The sequence below is a fragment of the Squalius cephalus genome, assembly GCF_949319135.1.
Source record: "Squalius cephalus genome assembly, chromosome: 11".
In the NCBI taxonomy this organism is placed as follows: Eukaryota; Metazoa; Chordata; class Actinopteri; order Cypriniformes; family Leuciscidae; genus Squalius; species Squalius cephalus.
This window is the reverse complement of record NC_137132.1, coordinates 30902641-30928263: the sequence shown is the minus strand read 5'-3', so window position 1 is coordinate 30928263 and position 25623 is coordinate 30902641. Positions and strand designations below refer to the sequence as shown.

Sequence of the window (25623 nt, the reverse complement as noted above, 5' to 3'; positions counted from 1 at the left end):
TAGAGTCATGGTATCAGATTTAAATTCTATGGTATTTTGAAAAGTACTATGGTACTGAAATGTACATATCATGGTATTTATATACATGGCACTTCCAAGAATACCATGACACATGGTACTTGCCCAAAATACCATTGTAGCACCAGAAAACCATGTCCAAAAAACATACCATGCTAATGTTTGTAAGTGTTTAGACATTTACCATGTACAATCGCCATGTTGTTATAAAACATGCGCCGTGCTGAGTACTTGTGAGTTCTTGGCGACAATTTACCATACAGTTATTTAGACATAACTCCTTATCTATTTGTTACAGTGCCGGTTCAGTGCCTCCTTATCTATTAGTTACAGCCAAGTGAAAGATGTTTTGGTTGGGGCTGGGTGGGAAAGAGCTTGATAAGTGCTTGTTACTGTGCTATTGCCTATACATCAGCTGACTTATTGCAATACTAATAAAAGTATTTTAAAAAGCAATTTAAAACAACACTGATTCCCTTCCAGAGTAACAGACAGCTATTTTGGCCTTTTTTGACCTATGAAGGGAGATCTCATTGGGTAATTGAGTCAAAGGTATTAGGCCTCCTTGGCAAACACCTCACTTTCTCTAAAGCAGGTTTGCCTATGCAGCTCTTTCAGCGTTTTACAGCATGAGGGTCAAATCATCAGCCGAGGTAAAAATACCAAAGGAGGAGGAGAGACGAGACAGAGCTCAGTTGGGTCTTTTACATGCTTCAGTAGGCTAGGCATTGATGTTATTTTCTGTGACATTTTCACCCCTACCGGAGGTTACTCAAGGCTGTGCGAGGTTCTTTAAATCCTATTAAAAGCTCGACCCAAACAAACATTGTGAAAAAGTTATTTTAAAGCATGGTACACAGCATAAAGTACACAGAATATGAGTTTCAAGCAACAGCATTCTTATATGCTCATTGCAAGTAATCAAATTGATACAGAAAGCACCCATACACAGTTTTTAAACAAATGCTAATGACCCAGTTTACATGCATACCAGTTAAACAGCCCATATACAAAGAGAAGAGAGCATGCACTTTGCAAACTTAATTTTATGATTAATTTAACTTATTTTTCACCAGGGACACTGGGTTTTGAGTAATGATGAATAACCTTTTCTTTGTGCCAACCAGATGCCCTTCAAATAGCTATAAAGTTGTGGTCATGTGACCTTGACAGATGAGTTGTCACAACTTTTCAGGTCACATAAACAACACCTGAAACAGGCTGATAACTGCAGATCACACTATTAAATATGTATGACACTTTCACTGGCAATGAATCCATAATGTTCAAATTATACCAATGTTTCCAAGGAGGCCCAATATTTGGAAAAAGGTGGGTCTTAGAAATCTGATGGCAACATCAAGATTCAGCTATCAAGATGTCTACTTCCAGGGTCATGCATCTAAGCATATACATGTTACAGAATACTTTATTTTGCAGAACAGGTACAATAAAGTAAATAATAAATGAGCTCAGTGTCCTCCAGTGCTATATTATCAATACAACGTATATGGGAAAATGTAGCTGATAATGATCGATATTAATATATCCTTCAGTTCTTTCTCATAAATACAGTCAGCGACACTGATCTATAAACTTATAGTTGCATGTTTTGTTTAAAACATTCAAATAAATATTCAAATAACATTTAGAACATTTCATGATAAAGTGCCATTTTTATTTTCATTTGAGATGTTAGTGCATAGATCCTGGGATGTGTTTGTGTTATAATACGTGATGAAGACAGGGCAGTCAGGAATAATCCACTAATGCAGCACAGAAACACGTATGTTGTTTGTGCGTTTCAAGTAAAAACCTTTTTCAGTGATTGAATATGGAGTTGACAACTCATGAGAAATGAAAGTGAACAATCTACATCTCAGATATTCTGCCAAGTTATACCTCTCTTCCACAAGCATCTCTCATTAGCAGCCTCATCTTCACACGTGCACAGCCGATGGTTTGCTCCTGCTCCACAGCTCAAAGTGGAGGTTACTGGAGTTTATTGACCGATAGTAACCAGCTGTGAGAGCGGAGCTGGGCTGCTGCTCTCTCTTTCCTCTCAGTATGGATTACAAAGATTTGTTAGACAGCTCAAAGGCCCGGTTTCAATGGCAATCAATTGATAATAAACAGCACATCACTCTCTATTGCTTTTCAGTAAAAATTAAAATAAAAAACCTAGAAGCTGTTGATACCGTGTCAGATGGACTTGCTTTTAGTCAGCATGAAATCAAAACCGTCCCTATACTGTATGTAACTTCCTATACATGTTTAAGGTGCATGATTCATCGGTGCACAATTATTCCACAGAAACGAAAGACGAAAGTACTATGTTCAAACAGTATACTGCTAATACTATTATTTCTGCAGTACGCAGCATATACTGTGTGAATTTGCTGCATTGGATACTAAAATGAGCAACTAAATTTGCCATAATGTGCAGTACATTAGGGCTGCAACAACTATAATCGATAAAAATCGATTATTATCGATAATGAAAATAACTGATCATGAATTTGACTCGGAAACCATCAGCCAGTCACATCGCTTATAGCACTCCTAGTGAATAGCCAATTTCTGTGGACACAGAGTGAGCTTCTGCGGGAAAGGAACATGATCCAAGTTGTCCGAAACATGAGAATACTTTATATTTATAAGCGCTTTAAACAAATGCATTTAATCATGCATGTTATTTATATTTAAATGAAAATAGTAATTTATAATGTATGCAATTAGTTGAACTTTTGACCCACTTAAGTACGACATAAGTACATCTTTAAAATATGGTTAAAGTGTACTGCCAAATATACTGACAAGCATTTATTTAAACATTTGATGGACATAATTGCATGAAAATAATAATAATATGGAAGTCAATGGGGTTCATCAACTGTTTGGTTAACCAAATTCTACAAAATATCTTTTGTGTTCAGCGGAAGAAAGAAAACAGGTCATGCAGGTTTGGAACAAAATGATGACAGAATTTTCTTTTTTTGGGTGAACTATCCCTTTAAACTTTCAATTTGCAGTGATGCCCTTAAAGCAGTTGCAATCGTCATCATATAAAAAAAAGCTTATATTTGATATGCAGAATTATGTTTCAGTGCACAAATTATATTATCATATTGAATGAATTCATTTTTGTCAACCAAGTTAGCAGCATCAACTGAAATACCAGCTGCAGATGCCAGAGGATCTGTTCATCCTGAGGCTCTGAAAGCTGCGATCTGGCACAAAACACCAGGATTATATCGGCCCTGTCCACATCTGCTCCATACCTCCACTCAGTGACATCATGGTACTATCCCTGACCATTTCATGACCAGATCCTTTTAACCGTGCCCGGCTGTTTGCCAGTTCAATCCATTTGCTGCCTGCATGTGTCTGATGTTGAGTGCATGAGTCAGGGCTGTGTGTTGAGCATTCTGTTGTTTTTGGAGAAAGCCAAAAAAAAGCAGGTGCTATCTAAGAGGATCCAACCAAAGACATTGAGTGAAGTCACCAGCACGATGAGCCAGTTGGCTATGGGACTAGGACTTGTGTATATTTTATGGCAAGGCTGTTGGAAGAAGCGACACTGGAGTGTGGCATTGAAGTTTCATTGAAACTTGCTTCTACTTCAGGCAAATGTTTCCACATTTCCAAGAGGGTCCTCACACCATCGGTGCTCGGGCCCTAATTATTCACAATACATTACAATTTGAATAAACAAGTTCAAACTGACTTCATTATAAAAAAAAAAAAAAAAAAAAAAATTATGTCATTATTAACCTCATATCATACATAACCTTTAGACTATATTGTTTTGTAATAATATTTCCACCCAGAAATAGGTCATTTACAGTGGCCACCATAAAATTGCCATATGACAGTATACTGTAAAAAATAATACACTATATCTACTCAATAAAATTGTGGCAACAGATTACAAGCAATATTATTAATTAAATTCAACAAGACTTAAGAATTGAGTTAGAATTAATCAAATTTGATCCTTACAAATTAACCATTCAAAATGAGTAACTGCAATTAGCACACAAAACAAATTTAAGTAAAATTTAAACAAAAATATTGGTTTCCTTGGACAAAACCCCCCACTATGCTAATAAATACTACTTAATAGAATTAAATTGGTTTTATTATTTTTAATGAGTGGATTAATTAAAATAATTTAATCAAATCAGGTTCAAATTTCAAGTATGAATAACAGACGAATTGACGAAGATGAATCACAAACTCTTTTATTATTGCCAACAACAGTCACAGAAATGGCATCTGTTAGTACTCTGAGTGAATATTCACTACTCTTTATCAACAGAACTAACTGTATTTCTTTTCCCAATGACCTTTTAAGGCATTTTAATTCACACAGGTTGAAAACAGTTTCAAAACAGCTTGTGAAAAGTTTCACAAATTGTTCAAAATACACAACGGAGTTGCGTTGTTTAAAATAAATTAGATATAAAAAACAAGGTTTCCACATTTTCTGAAAACAAAAGAAACGAATGTCTTAACAGATTACACTAATAACAATCTCGTATTAAAACAGCAGTGTAAACTCTGTGCGACTGGAGACTGTTCACTCTCAATTCAGTGCATACGATAGATCAAACCAAAGAGGACGAAGCAAGCCTTGTGGGAAGAACGGCAAGGCCTGCAAAAACTCTTAGGGCAAGGTGTCCGTTCACACAGGATGTGTGAACAGTTCAAGTTTGCAGAACAACTTTTTTGGTGTTTCTCTCTTTCTAGGCACAAAATGTTCAAAATAATTGCTCAAATGTAAGGTATTTGTTAGGCAACATGGAACCACAGAACAGATTATACTAAAGACAATCTTATTTTAAGACAGCAGTTTAGACCTGAGTGACTGGACTCTGTTTGACAGCGTTGAAGCATCCAGCTCCAAGAGAAGTTTCTGAAAAACCTCAAAGGTATACTTCAGATGCCTGGGATAATGGAGATTCAGTGCATAGGTCAAACCAAGGAGGACACAGCAAGCCCTAGTCCATATCATGACAAAATAGCAAATTTTTTGGATGAACAATTCCTTTAAGCAGAAGGTCAGATGTTTTAAGTTGACTGGAACTTCTCAGAGCAAATGTGTAAATTACCCTGCCTAAGCATTGGAAAAAACACACTATTGGTACAAATATTAATTAAATTTTTAGTGGTTTTCGAACTGGGGTCCAGGGACCTTTCAGAGGGAAGGAAAGATTTCAGAAATGAAGTGTTTACCAAATTCTAAATTATTGTTTTATTTTTGCTTTCTAAAGACTGTTCAGAAATCATGAGATTTATTTAGAATTTTGATAAATTATTATTTACTTTATGGCAGTGGCTATAAGTGTCAATGCTGAAACATGCCTAGATGTTTTGGCTACAATAAGCCACACTAACAGCTTGCACTAGCGCAAACCCTCTTTTGGCGTTAAAAAACTATGGTCAGGATTTACTAAAGACAAATTAGCGCTGAAAAGCCGTGGACACTTATTTTTGCTGACCTTATTGCATATGCATTTGTAGGACTTTCCCTTTCAGACACAGAATTTATGGGAGTAGAGTATTTAAATGAATCACGCAAGGTGGATGTTCAAGGTGTGCTTGTCAATTTACTGCTGTTTGCGCCATTATTTACCGCCTATAAAAAGCGTGTCTTAAACCAAACGCTAACTGGTAGATTACATTGGTCATTACGGAAATGATCCGGCTGTGTCTCTGTTCTTTAAAGTTCACTATAGATCACACACTGTACTTTCCACTCCCATCGGCTCTGTTTTGGAATTGTGCTCTTGCTAATTTGCCCTGTTTAGTAAATCTGGCCCTAAGGCTGCATTTACATCACATGGTTCAAGTGACCCAATTCCAATTTTTTCCTCCCATGTGGCACAGATTGGATGTGACCCATGAATGTGTAAGCAGGAAAAAAGCACATGGATTCCGATGTTCTCAGAGCGGTTTCAGGCCTCATTCATATGTGGAAATACATTAAAATGATACATGCATTTGTGTCTGCATGTAAGAGGACAGATCAGATATTTCCCTGTCAATGCGAGTCGTACGTCATTGAAAAAGCAACGGAGGCGAATGACATCAAGTCAGGTGGACACCAACCACGATCACATGACTCTTTCCAATGGCGCAATGAAGGACGAAGCATCAATCCAATGTTTTGCTGACCTTTAGAGATGGTGCGGAAAGCAAAACTTGTATTATCATTTCATCTGCGTCAATTGCAAATAATGGGTCACTTTTAAAAAGAAGCTGGTCATCAAAAAAAGTCAGATATAGTCAACAAATCAGAATTGGGCATCAAGACCTGCAATGTAAATATGGCCTAAGTGCAAATAAAGTTAAATCCATTTTACACTAAGTGTAAATAGCGATAGATGCTACTTACATTATTGTTAGAATATCAGTATTTTCTTTGCACTAAGTGTAAATAGCTGTTAGACACTATAAATAAATAGCGGAAGACACTATATTTGCACCTCAGTGTATTGCAGTATATTATAGAACATTATTCAATGAAAACAACTTATACAGTTTATATGATTATGGCCCGGTTTCACAGACAGGGCTTAGACTAAGCCAGGATTAGACCATAGATCAATTAGGACATTTAAGTAATTTTTATAAACATGCTTAGAAAAAAACATTACCGATGTGCATCTTAAAACTAAAAAGGCACTGATATATTTTTAAGATCAGTCAGTGCAAGTTTATTTCAGTGGAAACAGCTCAGACTTACATTTTAGTCTAGGACTAGTCTTAAGCCCTGTCTGTGAAACCAGGGGTATATGTATTAAAAATAATAAATAGATGCTGCCATATTGGGACATTACTTGTCCTTGTCCTTAAAGGTAGCCTTCCCCTACACCTAACACTACCCGATAAACACTTTACTCCCACTGTTTGACGCTTTTTTCAACTTTTCAATATTATCTTAATTTTTATTTAAAATAAACGCCTCTCTGAGCTGGTATCCGATTGGAAAAGGAAGAATGAGCTCAGAAAAAGGCGGATTCGGACTCTGGTTGGTCGTGTCAAAAGCTAACGCCATCCGCCTTACTAGCCACACCACGATCCTGTTATCAGCGTGATCTCTTTTGCAATTTTGTAATAGTGGGAGGAGTTAGTGTAAATAGCCTCTGGCAACAAGGTGGGATTTTTGGACTTGCTGTGTATACTTTTATTTTATCATTTTAATATTTTATTTGATATTAAATCAAATACAAGACAGCATTGCAGTCACTCGTCTCGCTATATCAGATGCAATTAGATATATAAGATCACTTTAAGTAGTGGTAGTTAAAGTAGAGAAAGCATAGCACTGGCAATGTTATGAACAGTATGATATGCAAGCAAAATATTGCTCTGAGAAAGATTTGTGACAGAAAAAACACCTTTATATGTGCAAACAGCATTAGGGCCAATGGTTAAGCTATTCATTCTTCTTAGCAGAAGGACTGAGTAACACTGAGCAGCAAATGAGCACATCCAAAAATACTTCTGAGCTATAGGGGAAATATGTGAAAAATACAACCTGACAAGTGACAAAAACAAAAAAAGTAGTAAAAAAACAGATTGTAGGATGAAAAAAGCCCATCTCTTGAGCTGAACTCTGCCATCTGTTCTGGCTTGGGTCACCGTGATTTTGCGGAGTTATATGCGTTCCTGGGTCAACATATTTTGTTGATCGTGGAACAAAATTCCTGTCAGAAAATATAGTCCTAACCATATCCCTAACCCTAAATCTAACCCTACTCATAAATTATCCCTAAAACCAGAGGGAAATGATAGGTGAATAACATTGATGTAGAATCATCTAACCCTGGTTGCAAGCCTAAACTTGACATAAACTGTAAACTTGTTCCTCAAATCTGATTGGTTGATTGGAATGTTGTTCCAGGATCAACAAAGATGTTGATCCAGGAACATGTTGTACTTGGTGAAATCACGTTCAGGGGTTTCTGCCAGTGCCAAAACTGCTGCTAATGAACATTTGCTGTATCCAAGACATTTAAAATCAAATTACAATCCAGATGGTGAGCCTAATGAAGACATCACTGTCCATCAAAAACAAAAACAAACCCTGATCCTTTAAGGTGAACGTAAAAAACAAAAAAAGAGCAAAGCCAAGGCAAAGCAGACAGCTGGGCTGTTATGTCAACCGTAGTGCTTAATTAATGAATTCACTTCAGAGGATAACATCCTCAGACATTCTCAGGATAACATCCACCAAAAAGGACATTTTTGAAAAAAAAAAAACCAAAGCCTAAAACCACTCTTGGCTAATCTATTCAACATCCTACACTCTCCATATCACCAGACAATTTATTTGTATCTGTATCCGAAACAAATCATTCCCCTTGAAATCAATCCAATTCCCAGAATATTTACAATAGAAACCAACAAATCCCCTTGCAGTAAATTCAATTAAAACATACAGCAAGATTAGTTATTAGTGCAGACATGGACTTTTTCATTAAAATTAGTTTGTAGTATGCTTTTAAAACACATATTATAGACATACATTTACTGTGTGTGCATGTCAAACAACTATTAACTTTCACTGTCCTACGAAAGATGGATTTAAATACAGTATGTTGCAGATTTTTTATTTAATAGTGCACAAAAACATATATGTGAGTCCCTATGGTTGTGAAAAAAAAGTTCACCTTAGCATACTTTTAAAAAGAGCACCTATCATGGAAATAACATACTTTAAAAGAACTGAATGTGATGTTTTCAGACACTTAATTGCCCGTTAGTTGTAATTAAATGGAAATGTGTTATAGTTTAAATTGATAGTAAATGTACAGTGCTATGCATAAGTTTAGACACCCATGCTAAAGTTGACTAAAAAGAGGAATAAAAAATCATCTTTTGGAAACTGAACTTAATGCCTTAATTTAAAAAATTAGGAAAAATTCAACCTTTAAGGACACCAATTTTCTTTGTGAATGAATAATGTATCGTAAATAAATAAATGTTCTTCCTTAAAATACAGGGTGCATAAGTCTGGACACCCCTATGTTAAATTCCTATAAGTCATTAAGTTCAATTTCCAAAAGATGATTTTTTATTCCTCTTTTTAGTCAACTTTAGCATGGGTGTCTAAACTTATGCATAGCACTGTAATTAGCTGAATAGTGAACTTAATATTGCTTTTGGTAAATGAAAATATACTGTATCATCATTTATTTTGAGACTTGTATGTCATGTGTCACATTTGTAATGATGAAGTTGCAATTGAGTAAATTCATATTTACTAAAATGTATTACGTGAAATGTACAACGCAGTACTTTACATTTACTTATATTTACTTTTGTGCTTTAGTTATTTAACACAATAAAGTGTATGGTAAAGCACAACCTTACCTTTAAATGACATATAAAGTGCTTCGAGGCTTGAAGGTCAAACATTACCTTTTTTCCTCCACCATGGTCCTTCAGGAACCGAGTACGAGAGATCTTTGAATTCGATGTTGACTGCGGGTCTGCGGGGGAGATATGAAAATCGCTGGGCCTCGGTCAGATTGTTCTCAACTTTTTTCAGGTGTCCGTGCAACAGTGGTGTTTGCTGACTGCCGACAGGCTTGGATATCATTTCATCAATGGACACACACACGGTTCTAGGGTCTAGCATGAGATCCGGAGGTCCATTGGTGTTCTGAGGGTGGAAAGAGAGAACGCTTATGTAATACACTGCAGCGTTGAGAGAAAAAAGGCCTGAGGATTTTGCTCTTAGGACTCAAAATCTCTGCTGACAAATGTTCGATGTTCAGAAGTCAGAAGTTCAGAAGTTAACACTCACACAAACACGCACACGTTGGGTTTCCATGTTTTATGGGGACATATGGTTTGTATACTGTACAAACTGTACATTATCTCCCATTACACTAACCCTACCCCTAAATCTACCTATCACACAAAACCTTCTGCATTTTTACATTTTCAAAAAAAACATTGCTCAGTATGATTTTTAAGCTTGTTTCCTCATGGGACCAAAAAAAAAATCAAGGTCAAAATTGACTAGTATTACTATACTTGTGGTCCCCATAACATAGGGAATACCAGGAACACACGCACACGCACACACCCTAAATTTGTTGCTCTATAGCAAAATACCAATACAAAGTAGCAATTTCTCTTGTAAACAATGATATATCCACGGTATATTTCAAAGTAAGTACATCGGAGTACCATGGTATATATCGAAGGACCATGTTATTGCTCTCTAATGCCATCACTGTACTATTGACAGTATTTATTTATTTTTTGTATTAAGAAGAATAAGCAATAAGCATCAACACCACATATAACATATATAGTAGAAAATAAAAGTTCATCAGAAATGCACGCGAAATATACAGAGAGACAACCTAATCTCTCTCTCTCTCTCACCACAAGGCAGATGAGGTTACTATCGGACACAGCTTATTCTAAGCTCAGAGAGAGAGAAAAAACAGTGATGGCTAAATGTGAGTTTAATGCAGTAATGTGTTTCTCCATATTAAAACTGTATTATGTAATATAAAAGGATATTAAAAAATCATCATCATCACATCTGAAATTTAAAAAAATTATCAAATTAGTGCTGGCACTACGTTTTTATATTTATATATAACATTTTATATTACATATTTAGCAACTGATCATGCATTAGAAATATCTTTGCAACAGCAATGCTATGCAGTCTGTGACACCAGGACAGTCATGTGAAGAACTGACAGACCTGTGCAGTCAGTGAGGGTTACTCTGGTTCACTCGGAATATACACATCAATCAAGCAGGTTTTAAACATAGGCTACAGTTTATTTTACGCAGCTAAATGTGTTAAGTATTAAATGGTTAATAAAAAAATGTATACATTTATATATATATATATATATATATATATATATATATATATATATATATATATATATATATACATACACACACACACACGCCCACACATATATCCTAACGTTACATGCATAGCCTACATATAGATAGATAGATATCACTGAGATAAAACAATCTTACCATTATGATGGAGTTGGTCACTGCAGTATTGTTGACTGAAAAGGCTGCCATAAGACATGCCATTCCTTTAAAATGTGCAGCGTCTAAATCCGATTCTGGCCAATGCAGTGAGATCTTGCATTTGTTTGGTCCCCAGCAGCTCCTCCGAGTGTTCCTCCTCGCGATGTTATTGTTTACAAGAGCAGTACCTGCGCGCGGTGTACAGATGGTGACGTCACCATAGCCGTGCGGGCAGGACACACACACAGGACACACACGGGACGCGTTTTTGCGATGAAAGGGAACACGCGACACGGGGAAAAATCGGAGAGGTCTCGAGGTGCGTTTTAAAAAGCGAAACTGTTTTCAATAAACGTCGTCGAGACGCAAACGGACGCTAGATAGAACGTAATATACATACATACGTATACATATACATATATATATATATATATATATATATATATATATATATATATATATATATATATATATATATATGTATGTATGTATGTATGTATGTATGTGTGTGTATATATATATATATATATATATATATATATAGAGGCTATGTATGTATGTATGTATATATATATATATATATATATATATATATATATATATATATATATATATATACACACACATACATACATACATACATATATATATATATATATATATATCAATTCAAGCCCATAGACAGAAGTTCAATACAGCCTATGCCTTAAAGCCTATGTTAAACTTTTCATTCTACCAATGCAGAATGCACTAAGAACAGGCTCAAGGCACATGTACACCCTCTGGTGGCTTCTCACTGAAAAGTACAAAAATTGCATATTATTATATATTATAGTTAGTAAGCTATAGGCCTATAGTAGCACCCTCTGGTGGCTTCTCACTGAAAACGAGAGAGAAGTGAACAGACATCATATTTTTATGCCAATTCATTGTATGTAAAAAAAAAGAAGGCTGTTCAGTTGGGTATGGTTCTTTACCCAACAGTTGTGAAACCAGTGTGTGAGTGGGTGTGAATGGGTTGTGTGTAGAGAGAAAGGTTCCTGGTCACAAGGTCCTGCATGTGAGCTGCTATTGCCGGTCCTGAATAGTAGATTTTTGCTGACAACGTTTCTGGCCGTACACAGTTGCATAACTACCTGTTTTTCCAACTACCTGTTTTCCAATGAGTTTCCAATGCAGAGACATACACATAATGAGTGTTAAATGAGGTCATTCAACATAACTATAAACTATTTTTAAATTAACAATAATATTTCTATCAGCATTGATTCTGAACAGGTCTTAGTGTATTATGCAGCCCAGGCCAGTATAGGCCTAGTTGGCGATGTCACTTGCAAAGATTTAAGGAACACTCTTTATGCGTTTTGGCCGTTCATTTACACGACAACAGCATTTTTGGGGCCTGAAAACACAGACTTTTGAAAACTGGTTTCAAAGTAAAAAAAATTTTTTTTCATTTTTTTTTTTTAAACGATACTGTTATCATCTCCGATATTATTTTTATACAAAAAAAAAAAAAATAATACAAAAAATTGAACATTGAAAATTTTGGAAAATGGTGATGTCATGCACATGCATATTACATGTTCAGTCCACAGGCACGTAGTGTTTCTTTACAAAGTGACATCACCAAGTACTGGCCTGGCAGCAGAATACAGTGTTTTAGACATTTCCGCAGATCCTCGTGAACGGGGATCGTTTTGACAACATTGTTGTCTGTATGCAAAAAAAAAAAAAAAAAAAAAAAAAAAGGGAAAAAGTTTCTGTTTTTAGTACATGGTTGTCATGTAAACGTACTCTGAGTTGAAAACTGTCATGTAAACCATAGATATATGCCAACGTGCCTGGAGCGGTCAAATGTGGCAGATATCTATGGTGTAAACGCCCCCTTAGTGTACAGTAAAGGGAAAATGACCCATAACTTATGCAAAACTATGCAAAATGTATAAGTAGGTAGAGAGAAAGAATGAAAGACATTTCGAGTTGCAATGTAAAACATTAATAAACAAAATAAAATAATGTATTAACCATTATACAAAATTATACAGAGCCATAAAAAAAAAAAAAATTTAACTTTAGCAAATCTTGCATATATCCTTAAAATCCTATAAATGTTATACCTGTAACTTATATAATATTTAAATTGAAATATGTATCATATTTTGGTTACACTTTATTTTAAGGTGTCCTGTTATAATTATACATTTAAGTACTAAATTATATTAATTAAATACATGTACTTGGTTTGCTTTGGATTAGTTGGATTATGCATAATTTATAGTTATTACTGTGGTAACTACATGTAACGTGTAACAAGGACCCTGCAAAATAAAGTGTTACCAATATTTCCTGAAACAATTTTACCTACACAACAGAGTAAAACAACTCAGTCTCAGTGGCCAGAAGTGATGTCTGGAGGAGTTGTTCGTTTTTAATGACCCTATAAGTTTGATGAAACCATCAAAATATGAAGAAACTATTTTATAATTCTTTAAATATTTTAAATATGAGGGAAGAACCAAACACCGAACTTGGTCAAGGTATTTATCAGACAAAAATTTTTGACAAAAAAACAAACTACAGGTTTTATGTTACTATGCAAAAAAATAGTTGTAGTTGTTGGCGAAAAAATTATTTTGTGCAAAAAAATCACATGGTGATTACAACAAAATCAGTTATTAATATTTTGTTGGGTTTTTTTTGTTGGTTTTTTTGCATGTGTTCTTTTTTTTTTTTTTTTTTTTTTTTTTGTATGACAGCCTGGCCAAAAAAATATGTCGGCACAATTTGTCATGTTTCATATCACAAATAAAACAATTGACTAATATGCTGACATGCATGCTTTAACAACTTTGTAATAATATTTGCGACATCACTTTTGGCCACTACTGTAGCACTGAAAGAAAAGACCCGCAGATTCAATGCAACATTACATCATTAAATTCCAATGCATTATATAACATGCCTATTATACTTTAAGGGCACATTTTTCAATTTTTTTCAAATGTTAAACATTTCAACAATACCAATAGACCCTTAAGGATCAGATTATAATAAAACAATCAAATCAGTCCTTATAATTGATCCAAATATATTCATTCCTTTCTTTGCATGCTGGGCATAACAATTTATGAAACTGTAGACAAGCTCTTCACTATGGCTAAATTAATTTTTGAAATGTTGCTGAGATTAGAAAGAAAATAAATAAATAAAGACATAATCTCACAACTGATGCAGATAAAGGAATGAAAACTGTTATTGACTAGACTAGTCCCTCCCCTCGAACCGGGCTGCTGTGCAATATAAATGTGAGTGGTCAGCCGGAGAGACGGAGATGCTACAACATGAGGGCACTGGGACTGATTATAATAACTCTGCTGCTGCTGTCAGCGAGTGAAGGTACTTTTACATTTCAATATGCAATAGCTACAACATAACAACAGGTCTGGATCTGTAGGTATTATTGCTAGTATTAACAATGCTGATGTGCACTGACAGATTAATAGCATTATTTACTAATTGCTGACAACAATTATGACTGTTGGACAAGTATGAATTGTGCATGATGATTATTGTTTATGTACTAAGCGATCTTCTCCCAACAGCCAATGACACAGAGGTGCAGAAATGGACCTGTGGATATCGAGGACTGTGCAGGAAGCACTGCTATGCGCAGGAGTACATGATTGGTTATCATGGTTGTCCCCGGAGATACAGGTACTGAAATGTTCTGCATATATTATTATTATTTATTTTATTTTATTTTTTTATAGTTTTTGTAGATGTGAATTACAAATATATATATATATATATATATATATATATATATATATATATATATATATATATATATATATATATATTCGCAAATATTCACTTACAATGGAAGTCTATGGGACAATATACTGTATACTTGCCCCATAGACTTCCATTGTAAATGCCAACACAATCTCACGGCAATTCGTAACTATTTTACGTTTTGGCGAATTGATGGCTGAAGGCCTGTTCACACCAAGGATGGTAACTATAACGGATAATCAGTGCTGGTCATTAATATTTGTAAAAATATATTGTATATTTACTTGAATTATCCCCTGAGATTTTAAGTTAATAAGTTTGGTCAATAATAAAATTAAGTCAATAATAATAATGGATAATACAATTAAGTTTGTTCTCTTTGTATGAATGTGATAAACGAATTAGGTCAAAAGTAATCTAAAAGTAATCAAAAAGTAGTTAGATTACATTACTTTAAATATGTCATGTAGGCCTAATGAATTACGTTACTAACTACATTTTTTGTCATGTAATTTGGAATAAGTAACCGACTACAATTTGTAAGTAATCTACTTAGCATTGAGATAATGATAAAGATAGTTCTGAAACCCCTTCTAAATGTAAAAGAATAGCAGAAATTCACACCACAACTATAACGGGACAGAGAAATGAAATCGTTGGAATCATTTTCTGATCTATTTTTTTCCAGCTGATGAACGAAAAAAACATTGACAGCCAATCAGAATCCATCCTGCTTTAAAGAGCTCCAGCAATTAAAGCAGCAGTCAACAAAACCTGCAGCATGCTCTTGTATCGTTCGTTGGTGTGGACACTAATTTTGCTTAATAGTTATCTTAATAGTTAACGTTCTTTGTGTGAACGGGCCTTACTTTGTATGAATTCGTCCAATCTTATTCATGCATTTTCATATGATCTGCTTATGCCCCAGTAAAGGTTGGTTTTTGGGTTGGGTTAAGGCTTTTTTTTTTCTAATTATTGTATGAATTCATACGAAATCGCCACCTTGAAACTCAGATATGTTTTCCCGTCAGATTAGGTTGGTAAGTGCATACCTGTCAATGCATTTTTTATCTGGTGGTTTTATTTTATTTTAACTAGTAACCTGAAATATTTCTGTCAAAAAAAAAAAAAAAAAAAAAAGTAACAAATAGATATTCTAACCAAACATTTGTATTCTCAATTTCTAGGTGCTGTGCTTTGCGCTTTTAACCTTTCTGAAGAAGCTCCTGTTTACCAAGACTGGATGCAGAACCTCTTCTTTCACAGAATATAAGAAATGCTGTGTTGATTTACGAATGATAGCATAAAGGTGCGGTCATATAGGCGAAGTTTCGTGTGCAATATTGCTAATAGCGTAGAGATGTATGAAGCACAGCTTGCACAGAAATAACATTCAAACCTTTCTGTTGGTCAGCAAATTTGTATGACCAACTTGAACACAAGCGAAATCTGCGTGGGGGAAATTAACGTAAAACTCACGATCGCGCCGATTCTTTTACTGGAATCCGCGCGGTTCTTATTGGACTTCGCCCGCGAAAGTTCACCGAGCAAACAGTAAATGTGACCGCACCTCAAGAACGATTTATGCTGCAAAATGTAACCAAACAGCTTGCATTATTCTCTCACATTATCACTGAGACCATCACATGAAATAAGACTGAGCAAGAAAGCAGCAGATTTACACCTAAAAATATATATCCACATTTTGTTTGTCAAAAGGATCAGCCAATATGTAGGCTACTCAAAAATCTACATTTAGATGGCCCCTTTGTTTATTATTTGACTGGTCCCTTTATACATGCAGTATATTTGTTTGTTATTTGCTCTAACTGGATTAGTGGAGTGAAAGCAGCTCAGCTTTGGTATCTGCAATATGACCAGCACTGAGCAACAAGAGTTCACTGACCCACATATCTCATAACAAGGCAACAATCCCTTCAATACATCGAGGGCAAATGCAAGTTTGATGTCCTTTAACAGTTCGGTCATGAAGCAGCTGGATTGCTGGATACTTTGTGTTGTACTTAATGGTGTTTCAACTGAATAAAATCAATCTTTAAAAAACAACAACATAGGTCTATATACAGTTTCTTCAGAATGTCATGTGTTCAATTGAAGATGTATATTTTTGACAGTTTCACACTTATATGGCTGAGGTATAATAACATGTATTTATTATACATGAGGCAGGTCAACCCCTTGTGTTATGTAATGACACACTTTTAAAAAGAAAGGTACTTTATCGTGGAAAAACGTTTCTGTAGATTATTAAAATGCTCTTCACTCTTCACCATAAACAACGGTTCTTTTAAGATCTGTTCACTGAAAGTTTATACAATGGAACGAAAATGGTTCTACAGCATCACTGCAAAAAATCTCTTTTTGGAACCTTTATTTTTAAGAGTGAATGCAAAAATTCCATGACTTACGCTTCACGAAACCAAACTGTTTTCCTGATGATTTGATTTAAAAAAGGGATTTGTTTTATGTAAATGTGTCAGACTTAAACTGTCCACAGATTTAAAATGTCCACAGTTCAAAAGGAGGAGTGTTATCTACTACAATGCATTGTTTGCATTGTTTTCATGAGTTGGTAGAGGCACGTGCATGAACACTTTATTGGATGGGGCCAAATGTGAGTCATTCCATCAATGTGCATATGCAAGTTGGCACAATGGGACAAACCCCCACAGATCTGTTTACACAGGCTCTGCCATCACAATAATGTCTAGGCCACAGACTCGCTTTGAAAGGATAAAAGTGTTATTTGTGGCATCTCATTCAATAGTTGACCTGCGGTTTTGCATATGACTTAACATGCAAACCTCACACAGTTGATTTTAAAGATGCAATGCATTAGCAACAGATATTTTCTCCAGTAGTGACATACATCACAATAAAAAAGGGTTATTGAAAAAATAAAATAAAAAAAAGGACTGGATAATAGATTGTTGACTGGGAGAAAAGAAATATATTTAAGAGAACTAAATGATTGGAGAAGTCCATTTCATGTCAACTCAACGATTTGTTTGGTTGGTTTGATTTTGCTTTTTGGTGAAAGAAATACATAAAGAAGAAAGCCAAAATATTAAATACCATGAATGAATATTTACTGTGAAATCCATTATTTTGTAGAGGAGGCCATAATGACAAATTTGACAAATTACAGGAGGGCGAAATAACTAGAAAAGTGGCAGCATCATTTTTATTTTTGGTTTATTAGTCAAATCTATTGACTTTTTCCGTTACATTATGCGTCAATAATGAGAGTTCAAAAATGGGAAAAAGCACTGTTTCCCCTTCAAGTTTGCATATCTGGAACTCAAGAAGTATTAAAGATATCCTTATATCATTTTAGATTTTGGTTCTTACCAAAAATGTTTGGGCATCTTCATTTTTAAGACCCTATATCCCACAATTTAAGGCCCACAATCCCAAATATATGGGAATTTCAGTGTGGCCCGGCCCCACTATTTATGTTTGTCTTTCTTAAATATAAAATCTTAGCTGGGAAAGTTTCTGAAATTTGGTTGCTTTGACACAAAATGACCATATTTTGAAGTGAATGAATCCAATATTATGGTTTCTATGGAAAACTTATCTGGCACATGCTAGTATTAACTGGAATTCAGAGTTATGTAAAACACAACATTATGTAACAAATCATCCTGCACACACATCTGAACGTAGTTTTAGGTGAGAAGATACAGGTGGTTATGAAAATTCAAGAAACTGAAGAACTTTTTTTGTTGGAATATTTACTATATTTTACTACAGTGGATATTTAAAATCTCAAAAATAAAAATAGTAATCTAATTTGTATACTGGCTTAAACTGAATGTTGCACCAGTTTTCACATTCATTTATAATTGGAACATTATCGTCACGTAAATGATCGTCCTTTGCAGAAAGGCTTGATCAGAATATAAACCCTAATTAGAAAATGAGCAAATGTGGTCAATCACAAAAGCATCAAACAAATTTGGCAAATGTTCCTGAAATAATGACAGCAAAACACAAATGTAAAAATGCCTTACTTTATTTTGTATTTATTTTTATATTTTTGTTGTTTGAGAATAACAGGCACATACAATATGGGTAGCTAAAGCTGAATATCATTAGACAAAAACCGTTGAGAAGTCCCCGTGGATTTCAGCAGGCCTAATATTTCACAATATGGAGAAACAAACTGCAACCAGATGTACGGTTCAAAACTTTTCAAAATAAATTAAGATAATCTATATGAAAATGGCTGTTGACAGAAAACCAGGAAATTCAGGTCCATTCACTCCTGAGTGTGAAAAACAGGTCAAGACTGATCCAATGCTCACAAAAAAAGGGAACGTAAAACGGTTATCCCTGGTTCAAGCATAAATGGCCAAACACAAAAGTATCAAAGCGGTAGGGGGACAACACGACAGATGGACATAGTTCATTTCTTTGCTTTCCGTTGTCCTTTAAAGCCCAAACAGATATAATTCAGAACAGGAAAAAAAAAATATGCAGATTAAACAGACATTTAATAAGGCTCTATATATACACTGGTGCTCAGATGTACAAAAATCTGCTTGTTTCAGACACTCAACGCTTCACAAGGCGTCGTGAAATGTGGGAGCACTAATGTAGATCACCTCTGATCCAAAAACACTCCTGAAGGAAGGAGGGACTCGTTTTGTTTTATGAAAATGTAAGTATTCTTCTAACATTTAAACCCTAATGTGAACAGCTTCTGATTACCAAAAAAAAATTCATGTGAACTTTCTTTAAAGTGAGTGTTTAAATACATCGATATTGAAGAACACTGTTTTTCTTAGCTATGCATATGGTAGAAATGCCTGGCTTTCTTTTTTGAATTTTTTTATAAAGAGCACTAAACTGAGACACCGGTTATAAATTGAACTTGCATTTAAAAAACAAAAACAAAACATGGCTCACATAAAAGAAAATTGGACAATTTTAGCAATAAGAAAACACTGTGCTGACCTTATGTAATGTTAGAGCTGAGAGCTAAACTGTGATAACACACACTAGCCTGAATAACATCTGTGTTTTGTCCCACTACAGCCACCGTTACTGAGTGCGCTGGGTCGCTGAAGGCCTGCGTCGCCAGTTTCGACTAACCGTTACTTTGTCTTCTTCTCTGTGGCCAATGTGTCATGAAGCTTTGAGACATATTTTTCAAATTGGTCCATCACCAGCGTCCCGTTCTCGTCGAAGAACACCCCGACCGACTTTGTAAACTCCGTCTCCCTGAACAGCTTGGTTTTGCCGTCAGTGAAGGACACTCTTAACGTATACTGGTCATCAAACCTAATGGACACAAGCCATTTAGTAATATAGTAAACCACAGTATCAAACGTTTTTCCTGAGGAATGGCATTGCTAATAGGGTGGAGCTTCAATAGCAGATAGCAGTCCGATCAGAGAAAACATGAAGTGGGCAGGTGTAAACAAGCCCTAAAACAGTGCTTCTCAAACCTGTCCTGGTGACCCCCGACCACTGCACATTTTGTATGTCTCCCTCATCAAGCAAACCTGATTCAACTCTTAAGCAAGACTTGAATTTGGTGATAAACGCAAGACTATCTTGAAAAAGTGCAGTGGAAGGGGGTTCTCAGGACATGTTAGAGAAGCACTGGACTAAAAGATTGCTTTTTGGAATTTAACAATCTATATTGGTTTATCAAAATGAAGAGAAAAATTTAGATATTCAAGAAATCTACCTTTCAACCCAGCACTAGTTGCTAGGGTTGCAAAGGGGCGGAAAATTTCCGGTAAATTTCCATGGGAAGTTAAGCTGGGGAATTTTGGACATATTCCATGTTAGAATATTATTAGAATATATATATATTATGTCTCCAAACATCGGATAGTGCACGTGGAATTTTTCTGTAAAATAAGACAAGAGCTTGTAAGAATACTAATGCAATGCAAGAGCTTGTAAGAAAATGAATGCAATGGCATGAACAGATATATAAATAGTAAGGCTAGCTAAACAACTGGAATGATCTTCAAAACATATTGCAAGAGGCAGAGAAAAACAGCCACATGAGGTAGCTAGCATCTGCCTTATGTGGTAAATAAGGTTATGCTAGCTTATTTAGCATCTACCTTATTAGCTTGCTATCTACTAGATGAATACATTTGTATGTGATATTTGCAACTTAAACATTTAATAAATATATTTCCCCATAATATCGTCAAAACTTACTTCACTTTGTTTAGTCCACAGGCTCAAATGTGTGCCTTGGGCTTCTGTACATGTGATGGAGGCATGCACAGTGCCGGTAGGGGGTGTGGTCTCAATAGCCATGCAGTAAGCAGTGTGCTATGTGCATGTGATTGAGGAATGGCATGGATATTCAAGTGTATTTGAATGGCATCTGTTTGTTTTAGTCAAGATTATGCTAAAATATACTTTCCTCAACTATATTTAAGTTCCCTATGAAGAGCCAAACTTCAACTTTGAAAATTCCCAGTTTATTCCCGTTTATTCCCAAAAATTCCTGTTAATTCCCTTAAATTCCCATGGAAAGTTTCCATCTTTGAAAATTCCCAGAATTTTGCAACCCTACTAGTTGCTAGGGTGTTCTGCACTGCACCAATGTTTAACAGTTAAGACCCCGATATACTTGAAACGAAATCCAAGAATGAACTGGTGTGACGTAATTGACCAAAATCAGGCCAAAACTAATTTGTTTGGAGCAAACAAACTTAGTTTTGGCCTGATTTTGTTCGAAATTACATCACACCAGTTCATTCTTGGATTTCGCTCCAAAATCTTGGAAAAGTTCGCTCCGGCAGGCAAACGCCTTCAAACTATCATTGGTCCGTGGCGATGACATAATAGTTGGGCGTGTCTCAGAGGCTCCGCCTTCTTTGACATGGAAATCTTCTCCGGTTTATTTCTTCTGTTTAGTCCATCAAGGTCAGACGAGTAAAAACATGAGCTTGTAATTCTAAATGAAAATAATTATCTAATTATCTAATTATTTTTCGTGTTTAATACTGTAAATCTGTGCTACATAAATAAACGTGACTTGACTGCTGAATTGCAGAAACATCCATATCGCTATGATCTGATGCTTTCTCACCTCTGTCATTTTTGTTGCGTGTATATTTTGGGAAAGAACACAGAACATTAGGGGTGTAACAATATATCGTGTCACAGTATATAGAAATACAAAAATGCAACAATATGTATCGTGAATAGTTCACCCAAAATAAAAATTACTATGTGAGAAAAAATTTAAGTTTTCAGAGTTTTAGTGTCAGTACTACATTAAAATATTATATATAATGTTGAATATAATGTATAATAATGCAATAGGGGAATATCTGTGTAAAAAAGTGGCCTACATTATTTTAAATGTATCTAGTCAGTGACAGAGAAACATATTCGTCTAAAATAACATTGTATTTTCAACTTCAGAATCATGAATATTTTTATTCTGGTGTCTCTATTGTCCTGTGCTTTGGGTCTCCAGCACCAAGTCCAAGAATATTCATTTATACACACAATGTAATATCAAATTTATCCATTTAATAAACAGTAAAAAATTTTGTTAACCTTTAATCATATGTCTTGGAGTATCGCAATAATATCGTATCGTGAGTTCAGTATTGTGATATGTATCGAGTCGTGACATGAGGGTATCGTTACACCCCTACAGAACATATTTAAATATTCATCTAAAAGCCTCTCTCAGCAGTGTGGGCCGCGTCTCTATATCGCTGGTCATGTATTTCAAACTTCTTTTAAAGAACGTATATCGGGGTCTTTATGGTAAGGGTTTGTTTGATCACCACTAATAAATATAAGAACAAAAAAAAAAACTCACCTTTTTAGGCTAGAGGACAGCTGCCAATTGTGATCTGGGTCCATTCCAGCTGGGTCCTTCTGCAAGGCCACAAGGAAGATGTTCCTCTCTTTGTAAGAAGTGTACAGGGTCAAAATCCCCATCATTATGAAGTATGTGTTGATCTGTTAAGGACAAGAACTGAAGCAGGGCCCAATTTACATTCATTTACATTGAGCAAACTCGAAACACATTAGAGACGCAATGATTTGTGCTGGAGGTTTGACAATGAAGGATATGAAACAACACAACACGCCAGTACAGGCTTGGACTCTGGGAACGGGTGGAGGTAATCCCAAATTAAAGCTACAATGGCGAAAAGGCAGGAGATCGTGCAAATGAACAGACGTCCATCCACTAAGTTGAAGTTCTCAATGTAGCCATATTTTTCAATCAGAACCTATGGGGGGGGGGGGGGGGGGGGGGTGAAGAAAGAAGAGTAGATTATTAAAAAGATGGACATAACCAGTATAAAAACAAAGTATGCAAATAAATCACTCAAGAAACCACATAAATAGATTTACACACACAATCAGTCAAATGTTTGGAACAATTATGATTTTTTTTTTAATGAAAGAAGTCTCTTCTGCTCACCAAGGCTGCATTTATTTGATTTGAAATACAGTGAAAAGTATTAATATTGTGAAATAGTATTTAATAGTATAAATAGTATACCATTTAAAATAATCATCTATAACAAAGTTAATATATTGTTAAATGTAATTTATTCAGTGTCATATGATCCTCCAGAAATCATTCTGATATGATTTGCTGCTCAGTTATTATTGATACTATTATCAATTTAAAAACAGTTTTGCTGCTTAATATATATTTTTGGGAGAAAACGTTATACATTTTTTTCAGGATTTTTTGATGAATAGAAAGTTCTAAAGAACAGCATTTATTTTTTTGTAACATTTATGGTCACTTCCGATCAAATTAATGCGTCTCAGCTGAATAAAAGTATTAATTAGAAAATAGTTTCTTGAGCACCAAATCAGCATATTAGAAAGATTTCACAATATTATTTTTTTTTGATCAAATAAATACAGGCTTGATGAGCATAATAAACTTCTTTCAAAAACATTTAAAAAAAGTAATGTTCCCAAGCTTTTGACCAGTAGTATATGTGCAATATGTAAAATGAAATGAATTATATATAACAGACCTTCTTAGCTGCATCATCTAGAGAGTTCTTCACAGCTGCACCATCCCATTTGTCGATCTTCACTGGCTTTTCATCAATCCTCCACTGAAACACATGCAATATGATTTTAGCAAGCCACACTGTCAAGCCAAATAGATTATTTAATATTTTCATATGTGCAAGATAGGTATGCAAACTAAACATAGTACAGTTACTGCACACCCTTTAAGCTAAATGAATATGTCTGCGCTGCTACTGAATTGACAGCTTAAAGAAATGTTTTTATAAGATTATATTGTATTAAATTAGTAGTTTGAATTGAATGTGATGAAATGCAATTACAAAATGCATCTATTAGACTACATCGTTCAATTGCATTGCATTCACTGGCCGGACTCTGTAACATATGGTTGCTACTAGTGTAGCATGAATCTCTTCATAAATCCCTCAAAAAGCCTCAAGTTATTGATCTAAATCAGCCCACAGCTACTGAATCATCATCTGGCATAACTGAACAGAAAGTCATCACTTTGCAAACTTTGTGTATTTGTGCAAATTAAATCCGCATCACTACTTTCAGCAACAAATGACAAAGTAAATAATCAAAAACATTTTTAAATGATGTATTTTAAAAAAAGGCCTACAGGTATTTGGGGGATTTCTGATTTTATTTAACTTGCATGTTAGTATTTAGGCAGTTTTGCCTTATATATTATATGGAGATTTGTATAGTAAAGCTTGTGCATTTGTATCCAGTTTGCTTTATTTAAAATATTATAAACCAGCTTCTGACAAAGCGTCTGAAAATCACCAATTTGAAATACTACGTTTCAGATCACAATCAAAAAGAAAATCACAGTAAAATTGTTTCGTCCGTTTTGACCGAAACGGAAAGCAAATGAAAGCATACTAACGTCAACGTTCCCTCCAGACTGGAAATAAAGTGACACGCTGAAGGCGAAGGAAATGATGAGCATAACACAATATTGTGTGCAACATAGTGCAATGCTGTGTAATCTCCTGTATCTAGACATTTAAACGGCATTCGACAGTTTTCAATACACATGATACATTTTTTTACATTAGTCGCGTGCATTCATTTATACAAGTTTACATTTTATACTCGTTACACGCAAACGAGCGCCATGGTCGCATCAACATCCACGTCCGAATAACGAGTGCGAAAGATGAAATATGTACAAAATAATAAACTACGTTGTGCCCTCAAGACTCATAAAATCTCATAAAAGGCGATATACAATAAAGGTTTCTTACTTTTTCCAGTAGACCATTCTTTCCGTTCCTCGCCGCCATCTTTTCTTCCTGTTCATTTGTTCTGACCTGGGTGAGTGTGATTGGCTAAAATCACTTAAAAATCGTCCAATCGAAATGGGTCTGAAACAGGGAAACAGCTGCTGTGACGTCTGACGTCAGAGGAGGCGGGGCCACAGTGGCTAGATGCGGTGACGTTCATCCCCATGCACTGAAAACCGTACAAATAAAAATGTGAATTCTCATGTTTGAAAATAAAAAGCTGTGCCCTTTATTGAAAGGGAGACCACAACACACAAGGTGATCAGGTAAACTAAACTAAACTGATTTTCCCGCCCTAACATGACAGCCGCAAATCCTGACGTCAGTCACCGACTCTCTAAGCGCCGCCCACTTTGGAACTTCATGATCTATTCCTGTACGTGTACTTGCACACGTTTGCAGTCATAGGATGATTACAGGCAGCAACCTTTCAAATAAATATCTCAGTAAATAA

General features: G+C 35.2%; 2 protein-coding genes across 3 annotated transcripts in view; both read right to left on the bottom strand.

Annotated features, from left to right (window-relative positions):
- Positions 1–11409, bottom strand: part of abcg1 (ATP-binding cassette, sub-family G (WHITE), member 1) — a 32665-nt gene extending 21256 nt beyond the window's left edge. Inside the window, exons 1-2 of the mRNA XM_079885857.1 lie at positions 11053–11409; positions 9451–9694 (exon numbers count right to left, since the gene is read on the bottom strand). Of these exons, the coding sequence (XP_079741983.1) occupies positions 9451–9694; positions 11053–11115 (307 nt within the window). The 5' untranslated portion in view covers positions 11116–11409. The remainder of the gene's footprint in view (positions 1–9450; positions 9695–11052) is intronic.
- Positions 11410–18873: 7464 nt separating this feature from the next.
- spcs2 (signal peptidase complex subunit 2) lies at positions 18874–25333 on the bottom strand. Of its 2 annotated transcripts, none has more exons than XM_079885894.1 (5): positions 25131–25333; positions 23877–23960; positions 22948–23108; positions 22691–22825; positions 18874–20160 (listed from the first exon to the last, which is right to left on the bottom strand). In XM_079885894.1, the coding sequence occupies exons 1-5, from the start codon at positions 25167–25169 to the stop codon at positions 19974–19976; spliced, it is 606 nt and encodes a 201-aa protein (XP_079742020.1). In that variant the 5' UTR covers positions 25170–25333; the 3' UTR covers positions 18874–19973. The 2 variants fall into 2 exon arrangements, with proteins under 2 accessions (XP_079742020.1, XP_079742019.1); XM_079885893.1 differs by having other exon boundaries at positions 22691–22833; positions 22956–23108; positions 25131–25226.
- Positions 25334–25623: the final 290 nt, after the last annotated feature.

What these genes read in the sequence shown, in the direction of transcription:
- spcs2 (XM_079885894.1), bottom strand. Translation starts at nt 25,169, where the DNA reads ATGGCGGCGAGGAACGGAAAGAATGGTCTACTGGAAAAA. An exon ending in AGAATGGTCTACTGGAAAAA is followed by an intron (nt 23,961 to 25,130) that starts GTAAGAAACCTT and finishes CATGTGTTTCAG; the next exon opens with TGGAGGATTGATGAAAAGCC. An exon ending in TAGATGATGCAGCTAAGAAG is followed by an intron (nt 23,109 to 23,876) that starts GTCTGTTATATA and finishes CCCCCCCCATAG; the next exon opens with GTTCTGATTGAAAAATATGG.